Source organism: Tyto alba, unplaced genomic scaffold (assembly GCF_018691265.1).
Source record: "Tyto alba isolate M040663 unplaced genomic scaffold, T.alba_DEE_v4.0 Super-Scaffold_41, whole genome shotgun sequence".
Classification (NCBI taxonomy): Eukaryota; Metazoa; Chordata; class Aves; order Strigiformes; family Tytonidae; genus Tyto; species Tyto alba.
Window position 1 is genome coordinate 1,041,903 of NW_024881317.1, and position 26,508 is coordinate 1,068,410.

At 40.3% G+C, this 26,508-nt stretch overlaps 1 protein-coding gene across 2 annotated transcripts; it reads left to right on the forward strand.

Moving 5' to 3' along the window:
* MORF4L1 (mortality factor 4 like 1) lies at positions 1 to 25,772 on the forward strand. 2 transcript variants are annotated; one of them, XM_042803996.1, is made up of 13 exons: positions 1 to 129; positions 4,743 to 4,789; positions 7,924 to 7,991; positions 10,293 to 10,379; positions 11,106 to 11,186; positions 13,858 to 13,920; positions 19,173 to 19,198; positions 19,816 to 19,904; positions 20,199 to 20,300; positions 21,928 to 22,016; positions 23,294 to 23,466; positions 23,812 to 23,896; positions 25,059 to 25,772. In XM_042803996.1, exons 1-13 carry the CDS (start codon positions 90 to 92, stop codon positions 25,141 to 25,143), a joined length of 1,035 nt encoding a protein of 344 aa, XP_042659930.1. In that variant the 5' UTR covers positions 1 to 89; the 3' UTR covers positions 25,144 to 25,772. The 2 variants fall into 2 exon arrangements, with proteins under 2 accessions (XP_042659930.1, XP_042659931.1); XM_042803997.1 differs by lacking the exon at positions 13,858 to 13,920.
* The last annotated feature ends 736 nt before the right edge of the window (positions 25,773 to 26,508 follow it).

Consider the following 26,508-nt stretch of genomic DNA (forward strand, 5'->3'; position numbering starts at 1 on the left):
GGAGGGGGCTGGGGCCGGCCGCGCAGAATGCGGCGGAGGTGGTGAGGCCCCCGCGGGGAGGGGGCGGGAGGAGGGAGAGTCACTTATAAATGGCGCCCAAGCAGGACCCCAAGCCCAAATTCCAGGAGGGTGAGTGCGGGTGGGGGGGGATGCGGTGTGGGGAAGGTGGGGGGAAAGGGGGTGTACTGAGGTGGGGTAAAGGCTGGGGGCGGGGGGGGGGGTGAGGAGAGAGGCCTGGTCGGGGGTGGGGGCCCGCCGCCCCCAACCTTCCGTCCCCCACCCCGCAAATCCTGGCTTTCACCCCGCTGCTGCCGTTCGTTTTCGCTTTGTGGTGCTGGGTGGGCCAGAACGAAACAAAGGAAGCGGTTTGAAGGCGGGGGGGGGAGGCGGAGAGAGGAAAACCCGCTGCTTTTTTTGTGAGGAGTCGCAGGCCGAGGTGTGACGGGGCTGTGAGGAGATGGGCCCGGGGCGGCTCCCGACAAGGCACCACCTGTCCCGTTTGCACCGGGGCTCAGGTGGGGCCAGCCCTTGCTGGAGTCACCCTCGGCCACGGCTCTCCCTGGTAATAAAGCAGAGGGTAATTACAGCGCTCCATCTTGCAGTGCTTGTGGCTCTGAGGCAAGCTTTCCGTCAGGCCTTCAGTTAGGCCAGCTCTGAACCCCGGTGTTCATGGCTCCTCAGCACGGAGGATGATTTGGTTTTCAGCTTTCGCCGCTCAACCATTACAATGTGAGGGTATGGGGGGAAAAAATGAATTCCTGTGGTCTTTGTCTCTCTTTCTGTTCCTCATCTTTCCTACCAATAAGATGCAAGGCCTTCCAATCCCCCGTTATTCTAAATATGCTTTGTTTTGTTGCAGGCATGGATGTTCATTGGCATTAAAACTGTTGAAATCACCTACGGTTGTTAGGAATTTTATTTTCTTGACTTTGAAACATGGTTATTATTTAGTCTTCCTAGAAATGGGGTTCAGTTAGGGATCCTCATGCAGGAGGATTTATGGGGACAGTATTTGGCCTAAAGCTGGCAGATGTAGTGGAATCCATATTTACAGCAAAACACCAGATTTTTTTTTTAGTTGAATAAGAATTAGGATTATGCTTTTTCTGAGACCTATTTCACATACAGTTTGATTTTTAGATAATGGTGGTGGTTGATACCAATACAGGTAAATGAAAACGCTAGACAATGGTAAATGAAAGCTTACTTCACCGTTTCCTCTCTACCTGCTCCTCACTCTGGTGTCTAAGCAAGACTTTCTACATGGTTGTGTTTTATCTTTAAAAGAGCAGCTTGCAGAGGAATGACTGGAAGCCAGCCATTCTGGGCAGCTTAAACAACAGTGTAATTGTATTTGCTTCATGGCTGCTTGTGTCAGACGACATGTTCAGTCGTGCATCAGCATTCCATGCCATGTGTTAATACCAATGGTATTAGTAATCTGCAGAAATAATCAAGATGTAATGTATGATTCCTAATACAATAATTAATGTGAAATTAAGTGAACTGCAGAAACTAAAATGTAAGTAGGATTCCAGGCTGAAATTCTGTTCACAGCTGTAAGAATATGAGCAACGTACATGTAGCACAGAAATTAAAATTTTTAGGCTTTTTTCCCACAATGTGAATATGTTTGTGGTCTCTACTGTAACATTAACAGGGAGAAAAGTGCTGTGAATAAATCTTCCTACAGGACTAAAACTTAAATGCTTTATTGTGGCCTTTCACAGCATGACAATTGAAATTTATTTTACTTGTAGATTTTCAAGCTAAATGTATATTGAAGAGTCATATGTAGACATAGTTATCCGTATTGGTGCTTTTCACAAAGCAAAGGATGGGGAAGAGGCTGAATTTACTGTAAAAACCTGTGAGGGCTAGGAAAACCTATATGTCAAGCTAGGGATATGGATACCTCTTAAAACAGAGAGACTAGTGTATTTATGCAGGCACTGGAAGTGAGATCAGCACTGGGGTAACTGAATTAAGGGTTGTTGGTACTCCAGGTGTTGTGCATCTTGACACTGATTATTTTTTTAAAGCAAATACAAAAGGGTCTCAGATGTCAGATTCAACTTGTGAGTTACTTAAGGGAGTGTGGTTTTGTTTTTTTTTTTTTTCTTTTGCTGATGCAGAGGAGACTTTGTGTTTTCTGGTCTGCTCTGAAGACACTAGTTAGCCTGCTGCTCTGACATCGATGGGAAGACTTCATTGGTAGTTGGATCCTTGATCCACAGATTGAGAACCTCTTATTTCTATAAATACTTTATTTATAAATTCTATAAATAAATAAATGTGTGCTGGCCAGGTGCTAGCATGGCAGCCATTCGTATGCAACAGAAACACCTGGTGTAGCCTGGCATTCAGGGGTGTTAACAGAGCATGTTCTGATGTTTTCTACCAGCTGTTTCAGCTAAAGAGCTGTTCTACAAACCCTGTCTTTGGGGTAAGGAATCAGTGTGGGTGTTTGCCTGCAGCAGTGTCTAGGAGAGAATAGTCTGTAGATTCAGAGGTGAGGACTTGTGTGTGTCTGCAGTCAGCTGTGAGGGAGCAAGAGCCTGTTAGGTTATCATGAAAACAAGAACCCTTTCTGCAAAACTGAGATTCACGTTGTCTTCTTAAAAAATAAATAATTCTTGGTAACTGTGAAGATCTAGAAAGACCTTGCATAGTAGTTAAGAGATGTGTTTTCCAGTAGAACGAGTGATCACTATGATGCGTGAGGATAATAATGTAACTTCTGATTGGTAGCCCTGATTATGGAGACATTTTCCTTTTTTTTAAATAAAACTACTGAATGTATCAAGGTGGGCACTTCTGTGAGAATCTTTCTAAATCTTTTTCTTTCTTGATACATAGAAGCATTTTACAGTACATTTCTGACCTAGTTTTGTGGTGTTACTTTACTATGAATACTTGTTTCAGCTTTATGGAGAGCATGGGATCCTGCAGATTGGATAATAATGAAATCTTGGAACATGAGCACTTTTTTCTAGTCGACGTAGGATTGAAGTAGTAAACTTATAGTTGCATCTTGTTCAATCAGAGCCTGGATGTGTTAGATGAAATGTGATAGCTGTAGCTGGTTCAAGAGGCTGTTGCTGTATCTGCTTACCTCCCAGTCTTGCTGGTGAAATGGTGTGTCTGAATCCTCTCTCATCTGCATCTGACAAAACCAGGTGGTTTTTCATCAGCCACCTGATAAACTGTGTAACTGCCCTGACCCTGCCAGCAGTGTGTTTTGGGAACGAGTGCAAGAGCTGCTCTGCCTTCACACCAAAAAAAAAAAAAAAAAAGGACATGTGGGGACATTCAATTTCTGTTTGCAGAGTGTCTGTTTAGAGCCCATCTGGTTAAAAGTTTTGTCAGTGCTGTGTTACGTGTCTGTGGGGTAAAGAGGCAAATAAAGCCAGACTTGAACAGGGCTCAGGAGAGTCAAAGTTCATGGTATGATGTGCCTCTGACTGTATTTATCACTTGAATATGCAGAAAGTGGTTTTGAAGAGTAGAGTAAAATGTACAGTGGAGGGCACTTTTAAACCTACAGCCCATGAACTGGTTCTTCCCCCTCACATCATTCCTGAGCTGCTCCCAAGAAAGAAGGGATCCAGGGTTCTGTTACTGGTGAGGCAGCCCGCTTCCGCACACCTTCCCAGCCCAGTCTGGGGACTGACTAACAAATACCTGTGTCTGTGTTCTGCACAGCCTGCACGCAGTGACTGTGACAGCTCTCTGCTGTCCTGGAAATAGCATCCAGTTCTTGTCGTTATACCCTGGAACATATTATGCAGCTTGTCTCTGAAAATACAAGGTACTGAGCTTTCAAGAAGGAAACATCTGTACTCAGATATCCTGTGTTAAGTACGTTTGAATTCCCATAATGTAACAGCACAATAAGACCTTGCCTTTGAGGGGGGGAAAAAAAAAAAAGACTGAAGAACAAGCTCTTCCTACTTAAAAACCACAAAGTGAACAGTTTTTCTTGCAGTTGCACAAACCTGGCATTCTCCTGTCCCAGAAGTCGGGTGGGGAAATGGTGTCGGGGTCTCTTCCTGACTTCATTGAACTAGAAATACCAGGTGGTGTACTTCCTGCAGGAAAAGGAGTACTAATAATGCTTGCTTTCATTTGTGTCAGAAGCTTGAGATGAAGAGGTGGCATCTCTTACGAGAGCCAATATTCTGCTGTGAATCAAAATGCAATGTCATGGGGACTGAAGAATCCCTTACAGTAAGACAGTTTTACCTGCTTACTGCTTGAGTACTTAGGCTGAAGCAGTCCATTTGTATCGAGCCGGTGTGTTTTGGCATCTGCATCTGAAATTCAAGGCTTTGAAGGAATTCTCTGTGCTGGCCTTGCAACAGGATGCCAGGGTGTCTATAACTTGAATTGGCGGTGACTGGCAGTACGGGCAGGAATGTAAGTTTTGGTGCTGGTTGTTTGCTGAAGTCACCAGTCATTATTCTGCAGAGCTCTGGGCAGGCTTGGATGTGGTTTGCATGCAGCTGTCCCTGCATGAGTGTTCTTCAGGGAGGTCCTTGGGAAGTTTGCTTCAGGGCCTGAATAATCGGGGCTCTTTTGTACGAGAGTGCATTTGCTTCTCAACCAACCATGTCAGTATCTGCCTTTTCATTTCTTTCAAGGTTGGCACTGGATTCATTCTATCTTGTACTTGATGACAATTTTTACAGAAATTGCACATTGGTCGTGTTCTAAGATGTTTATCTGCAACTTTTTTCCAGGTGAACGAGTGCTTTGTTTTCATGGACCTCTCCTTTATGAAGCAAAGGTATGTGTGTTTGCTTATTGCTGCAGACTGTTCCGATTGTTCCCTGAAAAAGTAAGGAATTGTGTTCATTTACCTGCTGTGCCTCACTAGATGGGATTAAGGACTGAAACTAAAATGAGTGAAAACCTGATAATGTATCAAATAGGTTTTAAATCCTGGAGCTCTATATTACAGAAAAAAAAATAATCAGAAAACCCAGTGGTACTATGCAGCTGTTCTGGTAAACTACTAAAGGTGGGGTCATCTTACTTGTTGAATATCTGAGACACCTGCATTCCCAGAACACTGGAAAGCATTTGTGCCTGTAAGACTTGGTGCTGGTACTAATGCATGAGCTACTAAGACAGCTGCAGTCTGAGCTTCCTCAGGGATGTGGGTGGCTGAGTACAATCCAGAAGATAATGCTGGATTAAAGTGACAAAGGAAGCGGCGTTCTCAGTTCTGGCTTTTTAACTGCAGAAACCATGCATTGCAAATTTGTGACTTGGAGGAGTATCCCTGCTTGCTTCAGTTGCGGGCCTCTGCTGCAACACTTTCAATGACGTGCTTTTCTTGTGGGCCTTAAGCAGATGTCACTCCTGTGCCATCTGTTTTACCGAAGGTATAGCTCCTAATTTGACTGCCTGTTTCTGCTTCCTCTGAAATTGGAAGAAAAAAAAGGGCTTTTGTAGCTATGTGAGTTAGAAGACTTGCAGAAATTCCCGGGGCACCTTAAACAGAGGTTTAAATCCATTAGGTTTTAGCATCAGTACATGTTAACTGATGGGACAACTTCAAAGAGGTGGTAGTAGGGAGTCAGCTAGAAATACTTGACATCTCGTGCTATGATAGCATTTTCATGCTCTCAGGAAATACTCATTATAATGTTAAAATAATACCCAGAGCATTGACAGGGGACGTGTTTGTCTAAAACATTTTCTCTTTAGTGATTCTACTCTGTTCTCTCCCTTGCTTTAGAACTGGAGGACAAGTTCGTTGTGAATGTTTGATCAGTGTTGTCTTCTGCCAGTGCCTGCCTGGGTGCTAGTACAGAGAGGAGAGTAATCAAGGCTTCTGGTTTTGTGGAAACAAACTTTTGTTAGCAGCAATCTTAACTTCTTGGTCAATTAAACAGCTCAGAGCTGCTACAGCGATGTGCTTCTCCGTGCTGTGCTGTGTCCCTCTTCTTCACGCAAGGGTGGAAAGAGTGTTACAGGAACTGGCTCTGCCAGCTTGGTGCTAGAAGGGATTTCCCAGTTGGCAAGACAGCTTTTGGCTGGCTATTTATATTGCGAGTCTGGGCTCCTGAAATGGCAGAAGAAACTGGGTTTAGTTCTACAAATGTACTTTCTAAATAGTAATGAATAATAACCTTAGTTTTCCTCCCATTCTTTTCATCTGTTTTTCTTCTGTGATTCTGAATACATAAGTTATTTTGTTCCTGATGACTGTACCCTTGGCTTGCCATAGCAAGATGATCAGAGCAGCACTTGTTTGTGTTAGAGTAGTATGAAAAATTAAGGCAAATGGTAACTGTCCATCTCTGTGCAGTGCAGAATTAAATGAGATTTACTTAAGACACCTCCATCAGGAAGGAAAATATTTTGGTACAGAAATATATTTGAATCTTTTACTTCATGCTCAGTTCTTACATTTTTTTAAAACAAGTAGATACTTCTTAAGCATCTAGTCTGTATTTGGCTGGCTTTAACTTCAGAACTGTCCAAATGAGCCACTGGTGCAGCAGTACGTCAAACAGGATTAGAGTATCCTTACTCCTAGTTGCAAGTCTAGGTGAGACTGAGTTTAAGTTCCATATGTGGCATTTTGGAGATTAGTACTGAAGCATGGTGTTCCTCTATGTTGGCAATTAACTGAAGAGGGTATATTACAGCAAGGTCACCACAGTGGTCCTGAGAAAATGTTGTATAGCAGAAGACTCTGCCCTGTCAAATACTTAGAGGTGACTCAATTAGCATGGCAAGAAGATAGCAGTTATGATTTCTGTGAGTAATTTTTTACTTCAGTGGAAAAAAAATCCTTAAAAAAGGACTAAAAGCAAGAGCCAAAGAGGGTGACTGTTCATGTTTTACAACATCCTCATTATTTCACTGTCAAAGTGGTACGGTGGGATCTGTATCTCAGCACCTCCAGAACAAGACTTGATAACTTTCTGGATGAGATGCTGAAGTTGATGGATATAATTTGATACAGCCAGGAAGTTCAGGGATGTGTGGTGGGCACATAATTAAACTAACCATGGTTGTGTAGTTTCTGCTGTGGGCTGTTTTTTGTTGTTTTGTTTTGTTTTCCTTGGAAGAGAGATACAAATGTGGTAACTTGAGCTCTTACATGCCATACTGCAGGGCTAAGAGGAAGTTGTATTGCTACTGGGCAGTGTGTGTGGTTGTTCCAGCTCACCTGAACATGTTCCTCTGAGGTGAGGCAGGGTCTTGCAGGCTGTGAGTAGGGCTGTGCTAAACTATAAGGCAGAAGAATGAGGGACACTTCCATATGTGAGTGATATTGTGGAGTGGTTGAAGCAACCTTGCTATGTATGTGTTTCTTCTTTTAATGGTCTTGCCTTAATAACAGTATATGAGGAAGTTACTGTATTCATAGGCCAGTCTTCTGATGGAAATAACTGCTTTTATTTATTTCACGTATACATTCTTAACCTAGAAAAAGCCCTTACTGCACTTTCTACTGAATATAATGCTCTCTGTGTGGCTGTAGAGATCCATGTTATTTATTTTACTTTTGAAGACTCCTCTACTTCAGCCAGCTTACCTGTCTGTGAGGTAGGGGCCTGCATGTGAACAAGCTCTCTAGTGAATGGCTTTTGGCTAACCTGGGGGTAGTGAAGTGACTGCTTGTTTACTCTTCTGGTCATCCTCAGGGGTTTCTGATCCTTCTCTTGACTGAAGGTGTCCCTTTGGATAGCTGAACAGAGTTGCTTGTTTGCCTAGCCCTTCCAAATCCATAAATAGGCAGTAACTTGGGTTAGAGAACTTTCTGCTGTGAAGTAGCTGCTGGTATTTCAGTTGCTTGCATGGAAATCTCTGCATGCTTAAAGTCTGAAGGCTAAAAAAGCAAAATGCATTCAGATCTCTTTGTTCTCGTTGGCACTGACTGAACTTTCTTCTCTGTTCCAGTGTGTAAAGGTTGCCATAAAGGACAAGCAAGTGAAATACTTTATCCATTACAGTGGTTGGAATAAAAAGTAAGTATTGCATAAAATGCAAGCAGTATTTCATTTTCCTTTATGGGTAAATGCAAGCTTTGTCAGTTTGAATGTGAGCTTCACAGACTAGCACTATCATGTCTGTGTCAAGAGACTCTTTCTGGAATTGACCTAAATAATTTTGATATGTAAGCCAATGATTTATAGTAACACCAAGAAAACATTGCCTAACTAACCATTTTCTTCAGAGCTTTGGTTGTACAGACAAACTAGCTTAGGGTGTCAGTAGATTAGTGGGAGTGCTTTATAGCATTCTGTTTGTTCAAGTTTGAAAACAGCTACTGTAATTCTTCCCCGGCAGAAATATCTAGTACAAAAACTTCCTTGTTACGTGTTGGTAGTAGAGGCAACCCCTACTGAGGTGGACCAAAACCCTCTACTCAAATCCGTAGTATACTTTACTTTTTCTACCACTTTTGGCAGCAGTTTGGTAGCAAAGATTTAGAGGAACGTGCCTCACTGAAGGCTGTGTTCAGAATGGGGAAGGCTGTCTATTTTGGTCCTTCACAGGAGCAGGTTTAGCCTGTGTTTCAGTTCTTGCCTCTCATGCTAAGGTAAACTTTAGAGATACTTTTGCCTTCTGCAAAAATGGTAGGATTCTAGGTGAGAGATTGATGAAGAATAAAGGTGTCCCCATGACATAAATACTGAGCCCACTGAGGGTGAATACTTTCATAAGATTGTTGCTTTTATGTAGTTGTCTTCTTTAATTTCATTTGAGTTCTGGTCTGCCACTAGGTTTTGAATAGAGGAAAAATGGAGTTTTTACTTGGCGATTAAAAGCTTCAGCTCTTCAGACTCCGGAAGTCTTTCAGAGAGCACTTACCTGAATGGTTTGATTTCGGTGCTGCAGACTCTAGAGTGAAGACTTAGTCACTAGTATCTCACTGATGTGACTAAAAGCTGAACTTCATGTTTTAATACATAACTTTTTAAATGCATCCACACACCCTCCCTGCCAGATGGACAGATAAATGTTTTATTGTAAACACCAACAGTTACAGGGAGCATAATTGGTTCTTATGGTGGCTGCTATATATTAATGAGGCAGCATAAATTTGATACTTCCTCTTGTTGTTTATCTCTGAAGGATGCCATAAGTGATGTCATGACTCCTGCTTTTCTTGCTTGTGCTGTTTGAGTTTTTTGCCTTCAAGCTTCCCATTAACTACATTAAAAGTGGCGTTGCTGCAAGATCTAGACAACTGGGGCAATACAATGCCTTATTTTTGGTTTCTGTATTTATGGTCTTTTGTTACTTGTTAATTGCTCAACTTCTTTTTTTTTTTTTTTTTTTTTGCAAATATCAACAGTTAGGATACCAAAAAAGTTTCTTCGTCATACAGGATAATGTGCCGCACAGTTAATACAGCACTTCTTTTGAAGGTCTCCTGTGGCTGTACAGGCAGGAGTAAGATAAGTGGCTTAAGTATCTGACCAAAGCACTACCCTAAAAGCAGTCTTAGAATGTGTACAGCTGGACATGTGTTTCTCTGTAACTTTTGGATGCTAAGCTTGCCTTGTCTTAACACTCTCGAAGACCTTGTACTCCTGCAGTAGTATTGGTTTTGCCACCTTGATGTTCCAAGACAGGCAGCTCTTGATGTGAAATTAAAATGACACAGAACTCTACATATAAAGAGCTTTAACTTGCATATTTTAGAATAACTTGGCCACTTTTAATGTGTTTTATTTGAAATAAATTGTCAGATTGCTCAGATAATCCACTCTTTGTCAAAGTGGAATTCTTGCTCATAATGGCAATTTCCCCAACACCTGTTCTCTTAAATCGTTCACTTCAGATTCTTCAAATATTCATGCCATCTTGGTTTCCTTCACAGACAGAAATCAGAGCTCTTCTTCTTACAGTAAGATCTTATTGCTGAATTTGTTAACCTATAAAATGTTGAAATAGATAAAGGAAACTTGCTTCATAATATAGTTATGGCTGCAGGTGTCCCATAATTTAGTAAGTGCAGAGAAGTTTTATTTTCCTGAGATGCTCCTTTTAAATTTAAGACAGTTCCCTCCCTCCTAAATTGACTGCCCTTCAAGTTTGGGAAACTTTTTGGAAATGACTGAGGGTTACACTTCCTTAGAAATATCGTTACAGCTTCAGTCAGTGGGGAATGCATTCAGTAATTTACACCTTCAGTTGTTCCAGTCCATGGCTTGATACAAAAGCAGAGTTCAGTCTCAAATTCTGTGAAGCTTTTGACTGTTGCCTGTAGAATGCAATTATGTAATGTTTTTGAATGATTGTTTTATTTTTTTTTTCAGCTGGGATGAATGGGTTCCAGAAAGCAGAGTGCTCAAATACGTGGATACCAATTTGCAGAAACAAAAAGAACTTCAAAAGGCCAATCAGTAAGTATTTCTGTTAGAAGTCCTTGTCAGTAAATATTTTTTAGTAGAACTTCAATCCAAGAACTATATATAAAAGGAAGTTAGTGAGTTTAAAAAAAAAAAAAAGCCTTCAGGAGATGGTCATGTGTTCATTTAATCTCAAGATGCTTTGGCTTACAGAGGTGTTCTGATCTTTGTCCTTCGGCAGTTCAGAAAGAGCAAACAGCAGTTTAATTTTAAAATGGTGACTTGAAGCTTTAAGGAAGGACAGGTTGATGAAACAGAGGCAGCCTGATTAACTGCAAGTACGTCCTGTAATGTGGAAATTAGGCGACTAAAAACGACCCTTGTGCAATATCCTTAAAATATACTGAAGTGGTAAGGATCTTCTCAGACAGTTTCAGGATGCCTACAAATACTTCGATTTGTATGGATTCTAATCTTGTATTTCTTTAATAGAAATGCTTTTGAGCATTTTCTGTTGTATTTCCTAGAAGCAGTGTGCTGCTTCAGAGCAAGAATGGTAGGAGGGGGAGGGAAATGGGTATTCATATTGCTAAGTATTATATGAAGAAGCCTAAATCTTCTTGATAATGAATTGAATTTGTTCCTGCTCATGGTGCACACTGATTCACAAAGCCATTTACTAGACATTTCCTAAATGTTTTGCATAACTTGGTCTCCTTTGAGGGAAAACAAGCTGCTTTTTCCATTGAAGTCTTATTTATGAATTTACTCTTTTTAAAGGGAACAATATGCAGAGGGGAAGATGAGAGGTGCTGCTCCGGGCAAGAAGACTTCTGGTCTGCAGCAGAAAAATGTTGAAGTGTAAGAAGCTTTTTATTTAAAAACAAAAAACAAAACAACAACAACAACAACAAAAAAAAAACGAATAAACAAAACAAAACCACAACAAACCCAAACAAACAAAACAACCCACCTCCAAAAACCCTCTCAAACTTTTGCTTGTTAGTTTTACTACTGATCTTTATATAGTATTTTTCTTAGAATGGTTCTGCAGGCTAAACTGTGTTACTTCTGACACAACCGAGGCAAAAGTTGTGTTTTGCTTTTGTGGTACCAAAAAGGCCTTTGACATATTTCGTTAAAACTGCCTTAGATTGTGCAGTGTTTAATATTGAATCGAGGTACTGAGTCAACACTAACACTACTTTTTTTGCACTCTATTCCTCTTAAGTTAGTGAACTGACACTCAAAGTGGTGAGTCCTCGTAAGACTCATGTATCTCGGTGAAATCAGTTTCTGTTTAGAGTTCTGTAGTTTTTCCAAGCTGTGTTAGCACTTTTGAATAAAATCCTTAAAACGCCTTGCCTTCTTACTGTACAGTTGTTAAAACTGTATTTAAAGAGTCTTTGTTTTGCTGTTTTTGACAAAACTAAATTCATATGCTATTAAAAACGGTTTTGCATCTTAAGAGACCAGAAGCAAGCTCAGACGTTTATTAGAAAAAATAATTTCAGTATGTAACTGTCAGATTTCTTTCATTCCATCCTTTTTGTTTTTCAGAATAGGCTTGTATGGTGTTATGTTTAGATCCTTGCACAATCAGTACAGCTCTACTGCTTTGCTCATGTGCCATGAAACTCTTCTGTGTGGGGTAGTACTTCACTTAACTATGAAGATGGTCATTACTAATGTGATGTTTTGAACTCCTAACTTCATTTATGATTCTAGTCTTCATGAGGAGGCTGCTGAAATGACATCAATTCCTAAGAAGAGCATTTGACAGCAGCCTCAGATTTCATGTCTCATTTATGGGCCACTTTGTTATGAAATATGTATCATTGATTTGAGAAGTGCAGCGGTAGCGGGTGCAGTTACGTTTATTTTATTTTTTTTTTTTGCACTAGATCCTGAACGCAGATTTTACTTTGGGATTAGTCAAGGGCTAGCCAAGGCTGTAAACTGGCTCTTGGTCTCTGGACTGGGGAGTCCAATGGACCTGGCCATAATGCTGCATGCATGCTCCTGAGTGCTTGGTTGCTGTAGGTTCTGAGGTGCTTTAGCTCCACCGGTGCTCCGTCAGCTCAGGGTGGGCATCTGACAGGGACCTAGTCACCTGATGGTCTTTATTTGGGGGTGAAAAAAAAAAACAAACAACCCAAATGTCTATTTAGACAGTTCCTAATGAATGTCATTAAAATCTAATTAACGCAGATCTAAATTATGACCATTACTAATTTTGCTGCTCTTCTGTGTGGTTGTTGCACCCGAATCTTGCATTTTAGTCGGTGGGAGTAGACTTGATTTCATGTGTGACTTTGACACAGGTAGTGATGACTCAATTGTAAATGTCTATCGTTTGTGTTAGAGACCATCCCAGTAGTCCCTTCAGGATTAGGTTCCCCATATTGTCAGCTTTAGTCATCTTGGTAGCTCAGACTGCAGCGGGATGAGTTGTTCTCTCTGGCTGAGTAAATGCTAAATGTTAACCTCTGTTTGAAATGAAAGTTGGTTTAATCCTCTCAACAACACCCAATAATGTTGCATCCAAGGGAGACCCACACAGCAAGAATTACTTCATCTTAAGCCTCTGTATAAGTCTAAAACTTGAAAGCATGTTACCAGGTCTGTCCTTACTCTCTGGTTGGAACCAGTTAGGAAAAGGGAGTGGCTTTGCTTTTTGCTGTCATTGCTATCCTAAGCATGGGGGATGGTTTCCAGCATAGCAAAACAGACAGTAAGCTAATTCTTTGAAATTGTTTTGTGTCAGTTGGGAAAAATTAATTTCTTGACGGTGGATTTTCAGAGTTGTAAAGGGGAAGAAGGAAAAGTATTATCATTAGAACAGCAGTCTTGCATTGTGAAAGTTATTTATAACAGGGTCCCATATGCTTGTTGCACTGATCTTGCTCCTAGTCTCTAGCCATTACCAGCATCCAATGCATCCTTCTAAATTAGACCTGTGCTTCTTTCAACAAAGTCTCCCTGGTTTTCTTCCCTATTTGGAGTCTGAGGGAGAGGAAATTCACTGACTTACCCTAGCAGTGATGCAGGCTGTGATACTGATGTATTGCTGACCAAACTACTGCTTTTCATATCCTGCTTACAGCTAAAGGCAAGATGTCTTCTGAAAAATCTGAAAATACCGTTCCAAAACAAAACTTCCAGACTGTTCTCTTGTTGTAAATCTAAGGTCCTTGTAGATACGTAAAGTACTGATTGTGGGGAGGGGGAGAAACAACTATTCTAAAAGGGTAACGCTGTCAACCTATTTGGGCCTCAAAATTTACCTTTTGTAGCATTCTTGGAGGATCGAACAAAGGGAAAGGTAACTTAAGTTTTGAAACTTACTCTTCAGATAGCCAAACGTTAATGGAAAGGAAATACCAATCTAAGCACAACTTATCCTCCAGGAATGTTCAGTAAGACTAATATGCTGCTAAAAAGGTAAATTTTTGAATCTTAAATAGATTCTCTTTAAGGCTAAACACTAGGTCTGACATTCTTTCCTTAACTCAACCCCCATTGTGCCTAGATTTTTCAGACGAGATGGAGCGCATACTGTTTGCTGTTTGGAGACCCCTACAATATCGACGCGGTGAGTTAAGGATGGATTGTCAAACCAGGATTTTCATCCTGAGATCCAAATCTCCTTGCTTTCATAGATTTCTTTTAGAGACTCTTAAAGTCCTCAGTTGTAATAATATAAGCTTTGGTAGCAGTTTAGTTAACGATTATGAGTACTGCAGTATATAATGTTGTTTAAAGGCGGTATGGATTACCAGGTTTTCTAGTTTCTCTGAAATGTATACCTTTATAGTTGGGACAGGGTATAATATGAGTAGTCAAATGCATTCAGTGTGTCAACTGTTTAAAAAGCAGAGGACAACTGGCTTCAGGTTTTTGAAACTGGATAGTTCTAGAAGGTTATGGTTGGTCTGCATGCTTACTGCAGCCTAGAGTTCTGCTTCCATGGAAATTGGTAACAAATAGCACTGTCTTCAGTAAGACTCGAGCAAGGCTGCTATGATAGACGGTGTCAGAAATGTGAGGTTTGAACTTGCTCCGTAATGTGCTATATTCTTATTTTTGGCTTCAGTCTGTTCAGAATAACTGTTTCTGTAAACTGCAGCAACTGGTTCAAAAAGCTTTTGAGAGTATTTGTAAGTGATATTTGATCAAATGGAAATATGCATGAAATGCAGGTTGTATTCATCTGTTCTTAAAATAATTACTCACCTTATGATAACTGGAAGCTGTCATGGAAAACTTTGTGTGGTTATAGCAGGTTGCCAGAGATGAAATACAACACTACAGATGCTGGCTTCTCCAGACTGCTTTATATGTAGTGCTGCTGGGTTCCAGCAGAGCTACCTTTCATGGGCCTAATACGATTAACTTGCAAAAAATCAGTAAACAATCAGAGTTAACGGGTGCTTGGGAAATAAGAAGGGTAACTGAGAGCATTCTGGAGGGAAGATACGGCACAGAGTAACAACTTTGACAATAGCATCTGGTTTTAAATTATATATATGCAAGTAGTCTCATCAGAGATGCTCTCAGAACAGTATCTCAACTTGAGAGTTACTGCTTTTTCTTCTAATAGAAGTCTTGTTCTTAATCTGAATATATTACTCAAAAGCATATGCTCCTGCTGCATGTCTCTCTATGGCATCCTCTGCTATCTTTGGCACAGCTAGTAGCTCTCACAATCTACTTGAAGTCCTCTAAATGTCAGGCGGCATATGAATGCTGCCTACATGCCAGTTGTCTAGGGCTGCAGCAACAGTGGGATGGCTACACCGGCTCAAGCCGGAGATTTTCCTAACCTCTTCTGCTCTCTAATGGTCACTGGTAACATGTGCTTAGGGATAATCAAGTGGGCCAAGTCTAGAATGTTGCTCTCCCTGAAATACCCTTTTTGCTTCTAGCAGTCTGTAATTAAGGGACTTGGGAGCTGGAGGCTGTCTCCATGTGATGGGCTTAAGAACCCGCTGTAGGACTGTTTCTATGTGATGACTTCTGGCATCCCCATCATCCTGTGGCAGCGTGTTCTCATTTTAATTCAGTGCTGTGTTGAAGAGGGGAGGAAGGAAGATGGTGACTCCTGTCTTTCTAATGTCTGCTGCTTTGTTTTTTTTTTTTTCTTTCACCCATCTTGGGGAAAGATTGATTAGTTCTTCAAGCTTTATCTTTTACTGCTAGTGATACCTCTACCACATTCCCTTTCTTCCTGCCTCGCTGTCAACTTGAGAAAGCCCCTGTCTGCCAGGTTACTCCTGGTATAGAAGCTGTTGTACACTACCAACTATTCTTTGTTCTCTTTACCTCTTCTAGTTTTACTGTGTTCCTTCTAAGGTTAGGTTGCCTCACCAGACACAGGAGACATATGTATGTAATCCTGACTTTGGTTTTTATCCTTTTGCTAATAATGTTTGATGGTCTAATTGACTCTTCATAGGAATGCTTCTTCTCACAGATAAGTTAGTGACCAAGCTGCTTGAAAAATAGTGGCTGATTTCACGCTTTTTTCCAACATACTTATTTTTCACACTTGAATCTTTGAATTTGCTTTTTTATTACTATACACCTTGTGTTAGGAGGGACTTAATGATTTCATATAGCTTAGTTAAAACTGTTGTTTTATCAGTGAACTGGTGCCTACTCTCCTTTTTCTGGCATTCACGAATGTATTGAACTCAAATGCCTGAGATCAAGCGGTAGCTGCCTTCATTCTATGCTCATATCTTAACCACCTATTGTAGGGAGATTCTAACAGACCTCTAAGTCCCTTTAAAAGGCACATGGATTTTGAGAAAGGAAAATACTTGTTACTGTCCACAACAGTTTTATCTACCTGGTCATGGACTCCTAACTGTTACGAATAAACCTTCCAAAGTCTTGGTTTTTTCCTGATGTCACTTGTCTGTGTTGAATTCTATTTTCTAAGTTATTTTTATTTTCTACTGACAGTTCTCTAGACATGTCCCAGAAGACACTCCAGGTTAGAGCTCTGAGCATTAACATCAACTCTTTTGTGCAAAGATTGATGGCTGCTTCACGTGGTACCCAAGGCTCTATGACCGATACTTGATTATCTTTCTTCTGATGAATGTCTGGAAAGGTGAAGTGCAGTCTTTCAGTATGTTGTCTTCTATGGCATCCTCTTTACTCTTACCACTTGATTGTGAGCACAGTCTTGTTTTGGATGCTGAGATTAGAATTTCAGTATTATGCTTTTGTGGCATGGACTGCTTATTTTCCTTCTGAGTATCACTTTCAATATATAGCATTTTGTTGCTGTGAGCTGTTCTGTAAGCCATAATACTGTTCGTTTTCTACTGATTATCTTGTTTCTACACAACTTCAGATGGTTATATCAGTAGTTGGTTTATTTTTGGCTTTCTGATTCAGGCTCACATTTTGATCCCTAATACTTGACTATTCTTGTTATAGCTGCATGTTCTTGTTCTGCTAAAATAAAACCCTGCAGTGAGGGCTGGGTTAGCTTCTTACCAGAACTGATGGCTGGCCCTGCTGCTGTGAGGAGGTAATGTCTGACTACAGTGGGATGCATCCTTTAAGTCTGAACTGTGAGATCTTTAGCACCTTGCACCTCTGATCAGTCTTTTAATTAAAACTCTTTTCACAGAAGCTTCCTTGAAACTTCCATGCTGCTTTTTAGTTTTGCTGTTGGTTTTCAGTGAAAAATGCCAGTCGATGGAGAAACATGTGAATGAAGAATAGCAGCTGGGCTGTACTTGCTGTATAAAGAGAAGTCAGGGAAAGTTTTTATACTGCTTCGATACAGCCGTATAGGGCTTGCTGTTCACAATGTAGTTAAGTGGCACAAAAGAGTGTGTTTTAACCTATCCTAGATATGTTTCATCTTTTTGTGTCACTTTAGGACTTGCATTCCATTTGTCTTTGCAAGAAGGCATTATCTACTATCACGAGGAACACGCGTGGTGTTCTCCAGCTGTATGTCTCAAAATGAGTCTGCTTGGTTTGATTAATGGAATCTAGTTATGTGCTGCTCATCTCAGGCTACAACTTCTGTCATTAGGGCTGACCTCTGATACAGATGCTGCATCTTCCTCCTGGATATCAAGTGCACTGCATGCTGCAGCTGCTGTACACAACAGCAGCACTTCACCTTGCACACCTGCCTTTACCTAGTGAAGAGCATCATTCCAGACAATCTGCTGCACAGGCTATCGAAAGTCTGCCGAATGCTCATGTTTTGTCTCTAACCTTAGCTCTTTCTGTTTGTTCCCTAACTCAGATTTGTCTTTTAGACTTTGCAAACAGATGGCTGATTTGACTTGAAGCAGAGGCATGTGACTTGAAATATAAGGAATGAGGTGGGAGAGCGCAAGCAACTGCCTAATATGGTTTATGCCAGACTTTGTGCTTCAGTAGCAGATGTGGTTTGCTGTCTTAATTGCAGTAGTTGAAGTATTTTACATTGCTTTTCTGTTCCAGTGTTTTAAGACTCTGCCTCTAGACCAATGCTTAACATTATTTTTTATCTCGTGATTTTAGTTCTGGAAAGAACTCCCTGTTCCTCCTTGTTTACTCTAGGTTTAGAAGAAAAGACTTTTTCTTCAGTACACAAATCCATTATCAGTGACTTAACTTGGCAATTGTTCCTTCTTCCTGGGGAGAGATGATCTTTATTCTGCCCACAGTTTGAGCCTAATGCTTGTTTGACTTGAAGCTTGAAAAAAGCCTTACTCTGTCTTCAGACCTTCCTAGAAACTCTGCCTACTTCCTGACCCAGATAAACCGAGTTCAAAGCCTGAATACAAGAGTCACTTGAGATAGTGGTGAATTTCCAAGGAAATAATCTTGTACCGGTAAAGAGTTTTATCCACATGATCTGCCATTTTTTGAGAGGTTTGACTGGACTTCTATTAATAGTGTGGAAATTGAAGCATGACTAGTAGCACTCTTAATTAAAATTTTCTGGAAATGGTTAGTAAATATACAAAGTTCAGGTTATTACAAAAGTACCAGTTAGGACAGTTTAATTTTGTCATTGATACTCTTGACATGTCCAAATATTTACATGTCGCGTGCATTCTATTTCAGGTGTCTAAAATTTTTGGAAATACAGCTCTTCATTTGGAATAAAAATAAGGGCTAAAGATGGAGACTTTAGAGAAGTGTGTAAATTAGAAACTAACTGTTGAGAGAAGCATTTGTAAGAAGATAAATATTAGGGACAAAGCTATTTAGTACTGTTCCAAATGTTTCTAATAAGTGGCAAGTGTAATTGCAGTCTCCCCTAAAAGTTAATGATGGGGTGTAGGCAGTCCATGCGGCTTGATGCATATAATTCTGGTAGTGCTATTTAAACTTCCCTCTATTTCTTTAGTAGTAAAACTGTGGGGTTTTTTTCAATACTTGAAGTTAATTTCGTTGACTGAAATTTATCTGATAACTCACAGCACTTCAGTTTCCTTGTCCCATATGCTGTCTCTGATTCCCGAAATAAATATACAAATCTAGTGTTGTTTTCCAAGAGCACTTGGAAAGCATGAAACATCTGTAGATGCTATTTGCGTGAGTGTCAGTCAGTACTGCTTTTAAATACTCATGTTTTCTTGGCGTGCCTTCTGGGGTTTTGTAGGTTTAAGTTTAGTGATTCCCCCCCAAAATGGTGACATGTAACTGTGATAAGTCAGATCAGACGTTTCTTTCATGTGCTCTTATCTATATACTCCACGGGCCGCAGAGTATTTGCTCATTGTTCTGAACTTGGTGGACAATCTTTCTGGCTTTCTAATTTCAATTCTTTAAGTACTGCTATGTTTATATTTGCAATAATTTGTGTTCTTCTTGCAGGAAAACAAAAAAGAACAAACAGAAAAGTAAGTATGTCTTTATTTTATATCTAAGCGGATGTGTTTAGTGACGGATTCTTAGCTGGAGTAAGACCTTAAATCTGCCTTCAGCTAAGTTTACTTAGTATCACCTTGTGTTGTTCCTCTTGGACTTCAGACGTCTCTTCCTCCTGGTCAGGAGGAATGCATACTTTTCTGGTTTGTACACAAGCTACTTGTTTCAGTCTGTCAAGGTTTTGACCTGTTGCAAGCTAAAAGCAAAGTGATATTTCCATGGAGCTGTTGAAATAACTTCGTAAATCAAACTTACGTTTTCTTATTGAGATGGAGATGTGATGTATCTGGAAAGCTGAGCTGCCGGTTCCAAAAAATCTTCCAAAGAACATTGCAGATACTGACATATTGGGAGTGTTTTACTGCAGAAACCTCCATATTCAGATAAGTGTAAATATAGCGGTTTAAACTGTCACAAATATGTGAGATTTCAGAATACAGTATTTAAAACAAAACCAAAAAAAAAAGTGAAAAAGTGACCTGAGAGAAATGTGAGTCTTACTATCAAATCCTTCAAAATCTTTCTTTACTGGTATTTCTTACTGACTTACCAGATTTCTTAAGCAGTGTAATGTTTGTCTTCTGTAAAGCTCCAGGAATTGGAGAAGGGAGCAGTACCAGTGAGACTCCTCAGCCTCCTAGGAAGAAGAGGGCTCGAGTAGATCCAACGGTTGAAAGTGTATGTATTTCTGATTCTCTCAGAGGATTTTTGATAGGAACCAGGAAGGTTGCTTTGCTCAGAAATAGAGACAGCAATACTTTCTCCTGCACTATGGCAGTGTGAAATGTTACAACATGCAAAACTAAGGTTCCCGAGTAGCCTTGAAAAATCAACCATTTCCTTGTTCCCTGTGTACTGTAATAATTACTCAGTTCAGTGCTGTATTTTTCAGTTGTGAAAACAAGGAATTGTGGGTGATTCTTAGCTTGGACAGTTACCTGAAAGTAATTAGTGTGGCTTTGCTTTTTTCAGGAAGAAACATTTATGAACAGAGTTGAAGTAAAGGTGAAGATCCCAGAAGAGCTGAAACCGTGGTTGGTAGATGACTGGGACTTGATCACTAGGCAAAAGCAGGTAATATGTCAAAATAACAATCTGCCCACGTATAGGCAAGGACACTAAAATTAGAGTTTCATATCCTCTTCAAGTTCAGTGTAGTGACATCTCCTGCAGTTTGACAGCAGCCTGATGGTTTACTTGGCAGTTCTTGCTCTTACTGGATTTTTAACCAAATGTCATCTGTGAGTAGGACACTGGCTCAGCAGAGTTGCATGTAAATTTGTAGGATAGACTTGGTCTAGTCAAACATAAGCTAGAAAGGCAAATAATTCAAACTTTACAAATCCTGGGCCTGCTGGTATGTTTTGAATGGTTTACTTAGTTGGTAGAGAATTAGTCTGTAGGAACACAGCATGTGATGCTGATTTTTACCTTAGCTCCTTCCTGCCTTGTTTACGTGCTGCTCACTGCCAAGTTCTGCAAGTACTCTGAGTTGTTGTACAGCTCTTTAGTGACAGAAAGTGGTCACTAAAGATAGCGAATCTTAACTTCTGCCAGGCTGGATCCACATAAAGCTTCCCGATACAGTAAATTAAGCTTTGCTTCCCATTATAAAACGCTTTCGTGAACTTAAAATGTATTAATGAATCATGACTTGTTTCTTGTATGAAATTGCTATGAAAATTGGCAAGAAGGATAGAAAATAAGTTTTCAACAGTATTTGATAGGCTGCAACTGCATACTCTAACTTACTCCTGCTCTGAGGTACTGTCTCTGTCCTTGCAATACCAGACACATAAAAATCTTGGTCAAGTCTGCCGTGGATGAGGCTGACTTTTCTTGGTGAATACAAATTTTAAACTTGCATCAGCAGTAAAGGTGCTTAAGCACTGCTGTGTCACACTGACACCAATTCTGGAGAACTAGTTGTTTTGTTTTTTTTTTTTTTTTTTTTTTTTCCCCTGAATGTCTTCAGACTGTAGTGCTCTTGTGAAAGGAAATAGATAAGTGAACCGAGTCCCCTGCCTCAAAAAAAAATAAACCCAAGTATATGAATTTGTTGTACTGCTGAACCTTGCTGTATCCAGCTGAACTAGTGTCTGTGGGTACGGGCGATGTGTGTGTGGTATTAAAGATGGAAGTTAACCCTTGGTGAATCACAGCTGGCAATATTTGTCTTCAAATCTGTAAGCTCTGATGTAACTCTAACGCTGCTCAGACTGTGCAGGCAGTCAAGCTTCCCGGGAGGTGCCTGGCTGGCTTATTTGCGTTGCAGCAGTAGTGGTGCCGGGTGCTGAACTGGGGTGCAGGAAGAGCAGCAGATGGAAGAAGAGGCGAAAAAAGTCACCGTTGCTTTTGTAGCTGCTGTGTGGCCCGGCGTGGGCAGGTCTGTAGGGGCCCGTGTGTGCTTTGCTCTGTACCCTTTGACTCTTGGGGTGACTTCAGCAGTTCTTTGTCGGGTTGCTGTTGAGCAGTACAAGTGTTAAATGGAAACATGGATATAGTCACTGTTACAGGATTTGTTTTTTTTTGGTATGCACAACCAAACCAGTTGAGTGTTCCTTTAGTAATACTTAACACCTTAACCTGTTAATCTTATTCTAGAAATGTCCTTATGTATGTTAATTTAAATTTGGCATGGAGATACAATGTCTAATTTATGCAGGCAACTTATATTTGTTCGGTTTTGCTTCTTGTGTAGCTCTTCTATCTTCCTGCCAAGAAAAATGTTGACTCCATTTTAGAGGATTATGCAAACTACAAAAAATCACGAGGAAATACTGATAACAAGTAAGTAGCAGCCATTTCAAACTTTAAATATTTCTTTTGCTGTTGTTGGACTTGTATCTCATGGAAAATTTATAAGGTTGCTAAACATGTCCCAGCCCTGTGTCCGGCCTTATGCTCCAAGACCGTGGTAATAGAGGAGTTTAGAAAACTTAGAGGAGGTAATCCAAGAGCGCAGTTCTGCTTTCTGTATATTATTTCTGCTTCCCTCACTTTCTGCAAGCCTTCTGCTAAAGGAGGTTGATACAACCAGGTGAATAGTTCTCCACCTCGTCATTCTAGCTCAGGCTTTCTACATTGGGCGAGTAAGTTCAGTGGCACTTGCTCAGTAGGAGCTGAACAAACTATCAAGAAAGCTACCTGGCAGATGAGCACAGCGTTACTGTATGGGTGGACTCTTGTGGAGGTAGAGGGGTGGGGGACAGGGAGGTAGATGATGACTTTTAAAAAGAATCAGATGGGCAAAGCTAATTACTTTGAAGTGATAGCTTTGAAGATCTTATTTGTAATTACCCCAGCAGTCCAGCCCTGACAACAAACAAGGTGTGTTTATTCTTGGAACAAAGCTTTCCTGTTTTAAAGGGGGAGAAACTAGAAATGTGAAGTTATTTTCTTCCATTCAAGAAGCAGCATATTATTGACTTGTCAGGGTGTTTTAACGTTCTTTTATGTAACTGTCCTAATGTCTGTTCTAAATTTGTTTACAGGGTGGAGTGAGGGTTGTACTTCTCAGATGTGCAGTGTCACTGCCAGTTCCAATTCAGTTATTCTTCAATTAGTTGTGAAGTTGGAGGCCTGCAGGAGTGTGGCACTGAGAGGGCTAGTTAGAAAGGGTCAGTGGCCTGAAATACTGGGTGTCTGTCCCTTTCTGTTAAGCAGAAGTTAAGTCTGGTAACTTATAGTATTGTACTGTAACACTGGTGTGAGTTGGGCTTAACTTTGGTTGAAAACAGAAGAGATGGTAAGTGTTGTTATAAATACTGAACTGTTGCTTTGAAAGGACCTCTCTGAAGAGTTAATTTCTGAGTGCATGACTAAAAGGAAGGCTTTTCTTGGTTTGCTGCAATTCTTACTGAATTCAAACCGGTCCATTTTTAAAGGAGGTCTGGAAATGCATTGTTCCCTGTGGCAGTACATTTTAAGGTCTCCAGACAAATTTCCTTGAGAAATCTGAAGTTCTGTAAAAGACCTTTACAATTTTGACACTCACCAAACCAACTGTCATTTTGTGACCATCCAGTTACTAGAACAAGACTTAAAGTGTTTTCTCTGTTTATCAGGGAGTATGCAGTCAATGAAGTTGTGGCTGGAATTAAAGAGTACTTCAATGTCATGCTGGGAACTCAACTACTGTACAAGTTTGAGAGGCCCCAATATGCTGAAATCTTAGCAGATCACCCAGATGCTCCGATGTCTCAAGTCTATGGTGCCCCACACCTACTGCGGTTATTTGGTGAGTATGGCCTCCAGAGACTGAAGGGCAGCAGTTAGAAGCATTCAAATGCTTCCTCTTCCTCTCTTGAGTCTCAGTGGGTGTGAATGACAGAAATTTGACAAGCAACTACAAAACGTGGTTTCATTCTTTCCTTACTCCATGTACATAAAATGTTCAGAGCCATTCAGGGATTTGGAATGGAAATGGATTGTCAACAGTCTAGTTATTCTAGGTGAGCTTGTGTATATTGGAATAGGTTCCTGGGCTGCTTTGATATGCTACTGTAAGGTTTTAGACTGTACTTAAATACTTGTTAAAGTTGTTGTTGTTTACAACTAAGAAGTGCTACTTCTTTTGAAACAGTACGAATTGGAGCCATGCTTGCTTACACTCCTCTTGACGAGAAGAGCCTGGCTTTGCTGTTAAACTATTTGCATGACTTCTTAAAGTAAGTGCTTTTTAAATGTCTCGGCAAGAAAGAAAAAGTTCAGTGAGCACAGGCTGCTGTAATGTGGCCTATTTTCAGTGAACAATTGTTATGTAACGCGTTGTCTTGGGCCTGTGTGTGGGATCTTCACTGAAGATTGCAGTGAAGCTTCTCAAACTCAGCTGTACAGTAACATCAGTAAGACTGGTTTTAACTCCTCTCCAGTTATACTGAGGCTATTGCTAGTTAGACATGTGTTTATGTATCTATTAGTCTGCACTTGAAACTGTCCAAGTCTGCTACTTGTTTCAAAATAAATGTCGAGGCGTTTATTTGTAGTTGCTATAAAAAGCAGATAATTACAGCAGACTATTAAATTACACAACAGTTACTCAAGAACAATTGAGCAAATGTTAACTGCGGAACCTTACTAGTGTTATTTCTGGGACAAGCTGTCATGGTAGCTTCAGTGCACTGCCGTGTGCTGCAGGCATGTTATATTTAGAATGAAAACCCTATCCTAAATAACATCATACTTCAATGCAAAATGTTTCTAAAAATGTTTTGGCTGTAAAGATAGACATGTGAAGACCAGAAATCCCTGAATCCATTCCATGAGAAGTAAAGGCATATAATCATAGAATCGTTTAGGTTGGAAAAGACTTTTAAGATCAAGTCCAGCTGTAATAGTAAGGTAATAATAATAGAATGCTTATCTTCTGCTGTTGCACTTAGTTGACCATTGCTTGTTTTGCTCTAGCCATCATTAATTTAGCCATTGAAGTTCCATATTTGTGCAGACAGAATTTCAGGGTGTCCTACTCCTTGTCCCTACCCCTTTCAGTATGATAGTAGTAAACTGATTTTTTGGTACAGCAGCTGCCTGAACCTCAAATGTAAACTGCTTCTTCCTGTTAGCCTCCCTGTGCTCGCTTGGAGCCAGAGTTGCTTGACAACTTGTTTGGGATTCATTTTTTTGGCATGAGCTGTCATATCTTTAATTGCTTTACACAGCTGCTTTTTTTTTTTAAGTAGATACATGTTGATTTTCTACTCCTGACATCATGTTTTGACAAGATGTTTTATGGTCTCAGTAAACACCTAACAGATCACTCCATGTGATGCTGAACAATGGCGACTTTAGGCAAGAAGGTAATTTTAATCTTTTTGCTATTTTTCATAGGTATTTAGCAAAGAATTCCTCCGCATTGTTTAGTGCCAGTGACTATGAAGTAGCCCCTCCTGAGTATCACCGGAAAGCAGTATAATACTGTGCTGCTTTACAGTGAAGTGGTAGTTGGATCCTTGTAGTACTGTCCACTTCTACATCTTGTTCTTCACGTCTCTATTGCACATGTCTCTCTTGCACAAATTATGTACACATAAAGTGAATAAAGTTGTGTGTTTAAAATGGAACTGGCATTTGTAAGTTCTGAAGATTTTGTGTCCCGAAACGGAAGCTTGGAGTTTAATGGGAACTCTGTGGTGTTTCTGGCTTGCTACTGTTGTTTGCATTAATGGAATGTAAAAAGAATACATTATGATACTTCATTGTATGAACTCTTCAGTGCCCGTGGGTCTGTTTTGACATTAAGATTTGCTTCTCTAATCTGCTTTATTGCATAGTAATGACAAACGCAGACTCAGACCCATGAGGGTTGTGATTACGTAGTGTTGGTGCTATGGATTAGTCTGACTTTCAAACCCATTTACTTTCTCGGTGTTGGAAGTAAAATGTTTGGTCCATAAACGTATGCTTTTATTTAGATAGTTGAAGGACTGTGACTTTTTTATATTCTAACAATAGGAAAATGCATTATCATATCGTAGTGTCTTGGAAATGTTGGTCTTTCACAGAGCTGTTTTACAAATCTTCAAATAAACTTTTTTAATTTCAGATGTTGTTTCTAATATGTGTATTTGTATCAGTCACTGCCTTATGACAGTGTCCTGTCAAGTATGATCTGAGTGTATTGACTACAGTATAAAGTTCTGCAATATTAACTTGGAGATGTTGTATTTCTTGTTAATTTTAAGGACTAGTAGTTAAAGCTCGTGCATCCAATTCCAGGGGGGGAAGCTGATGATTCTTCTCCAGGATCATTACATGGTCAGTAGGTAGCGATCATGCAGTTTCACTACGTTTGTTGCAGAATTGTTACAAGGCTTGTTCTTAAAAGCCTCAACCCTGAGCACACTTTGCCTGGCTTCTGCCAATCACTTTTCTACTCTAATTCCATTTTATATGTATTGTAGCACCTCGGCTGGTAAACTGGGAGGGCAGGTGAGGTGTGTTGTGAATTGCACCGCTCAGGTTGCTGTTTTCAGTGGCTTCCTGGAAGCTGTTGGAATTCCTTGTGCTCCTGATTCTTGTCTCAGTATCGCTGCAAGAAGAGCTGGAGCAAATGCTGAAATAAGTGGTAAAGAAGTGGTAGTAAAAGAAATATGAACAAATGCTGCCGGGAAAGAATGTCTGACACTGCACGGTGTCTTGTGTGTATTGTTTTCCTGGGCAGATTCGTGTTGTACTTGGCTTTGCCTGCTCAGTATCAGGCGTGTGAAGCTTATCTCTCTTCTTGATGTTGCAAGTTCCCTGTGAGCTTACGCACTTTTTCTGGGAAGGTCACTAATGG

Bases quoted from the DNA above. Each gene is read 5' to 3' on its own strand.
- MORF4L1 (XM_042803996.1), top strand. From the start codon at position 90: ATGGCGCCCAAGCAGGACCCCAAGCCCAAATTCCAGGAGG. The intron at 11,187-13,857 runs GTAAGAAGCTTT...CATTGTGCCTAG, and splicing joins CAGCAGAAAAATGTTGAAGT to ATTTTTCAGACGAGATGGAG. The intron at 13,921-19,172 runs GTGAGTTAAGGA...TTCTTCTTGCAG, and splicing joins ACCCCTACAATATCGACGCG to GAAAACAAAAAAGAACAAAC.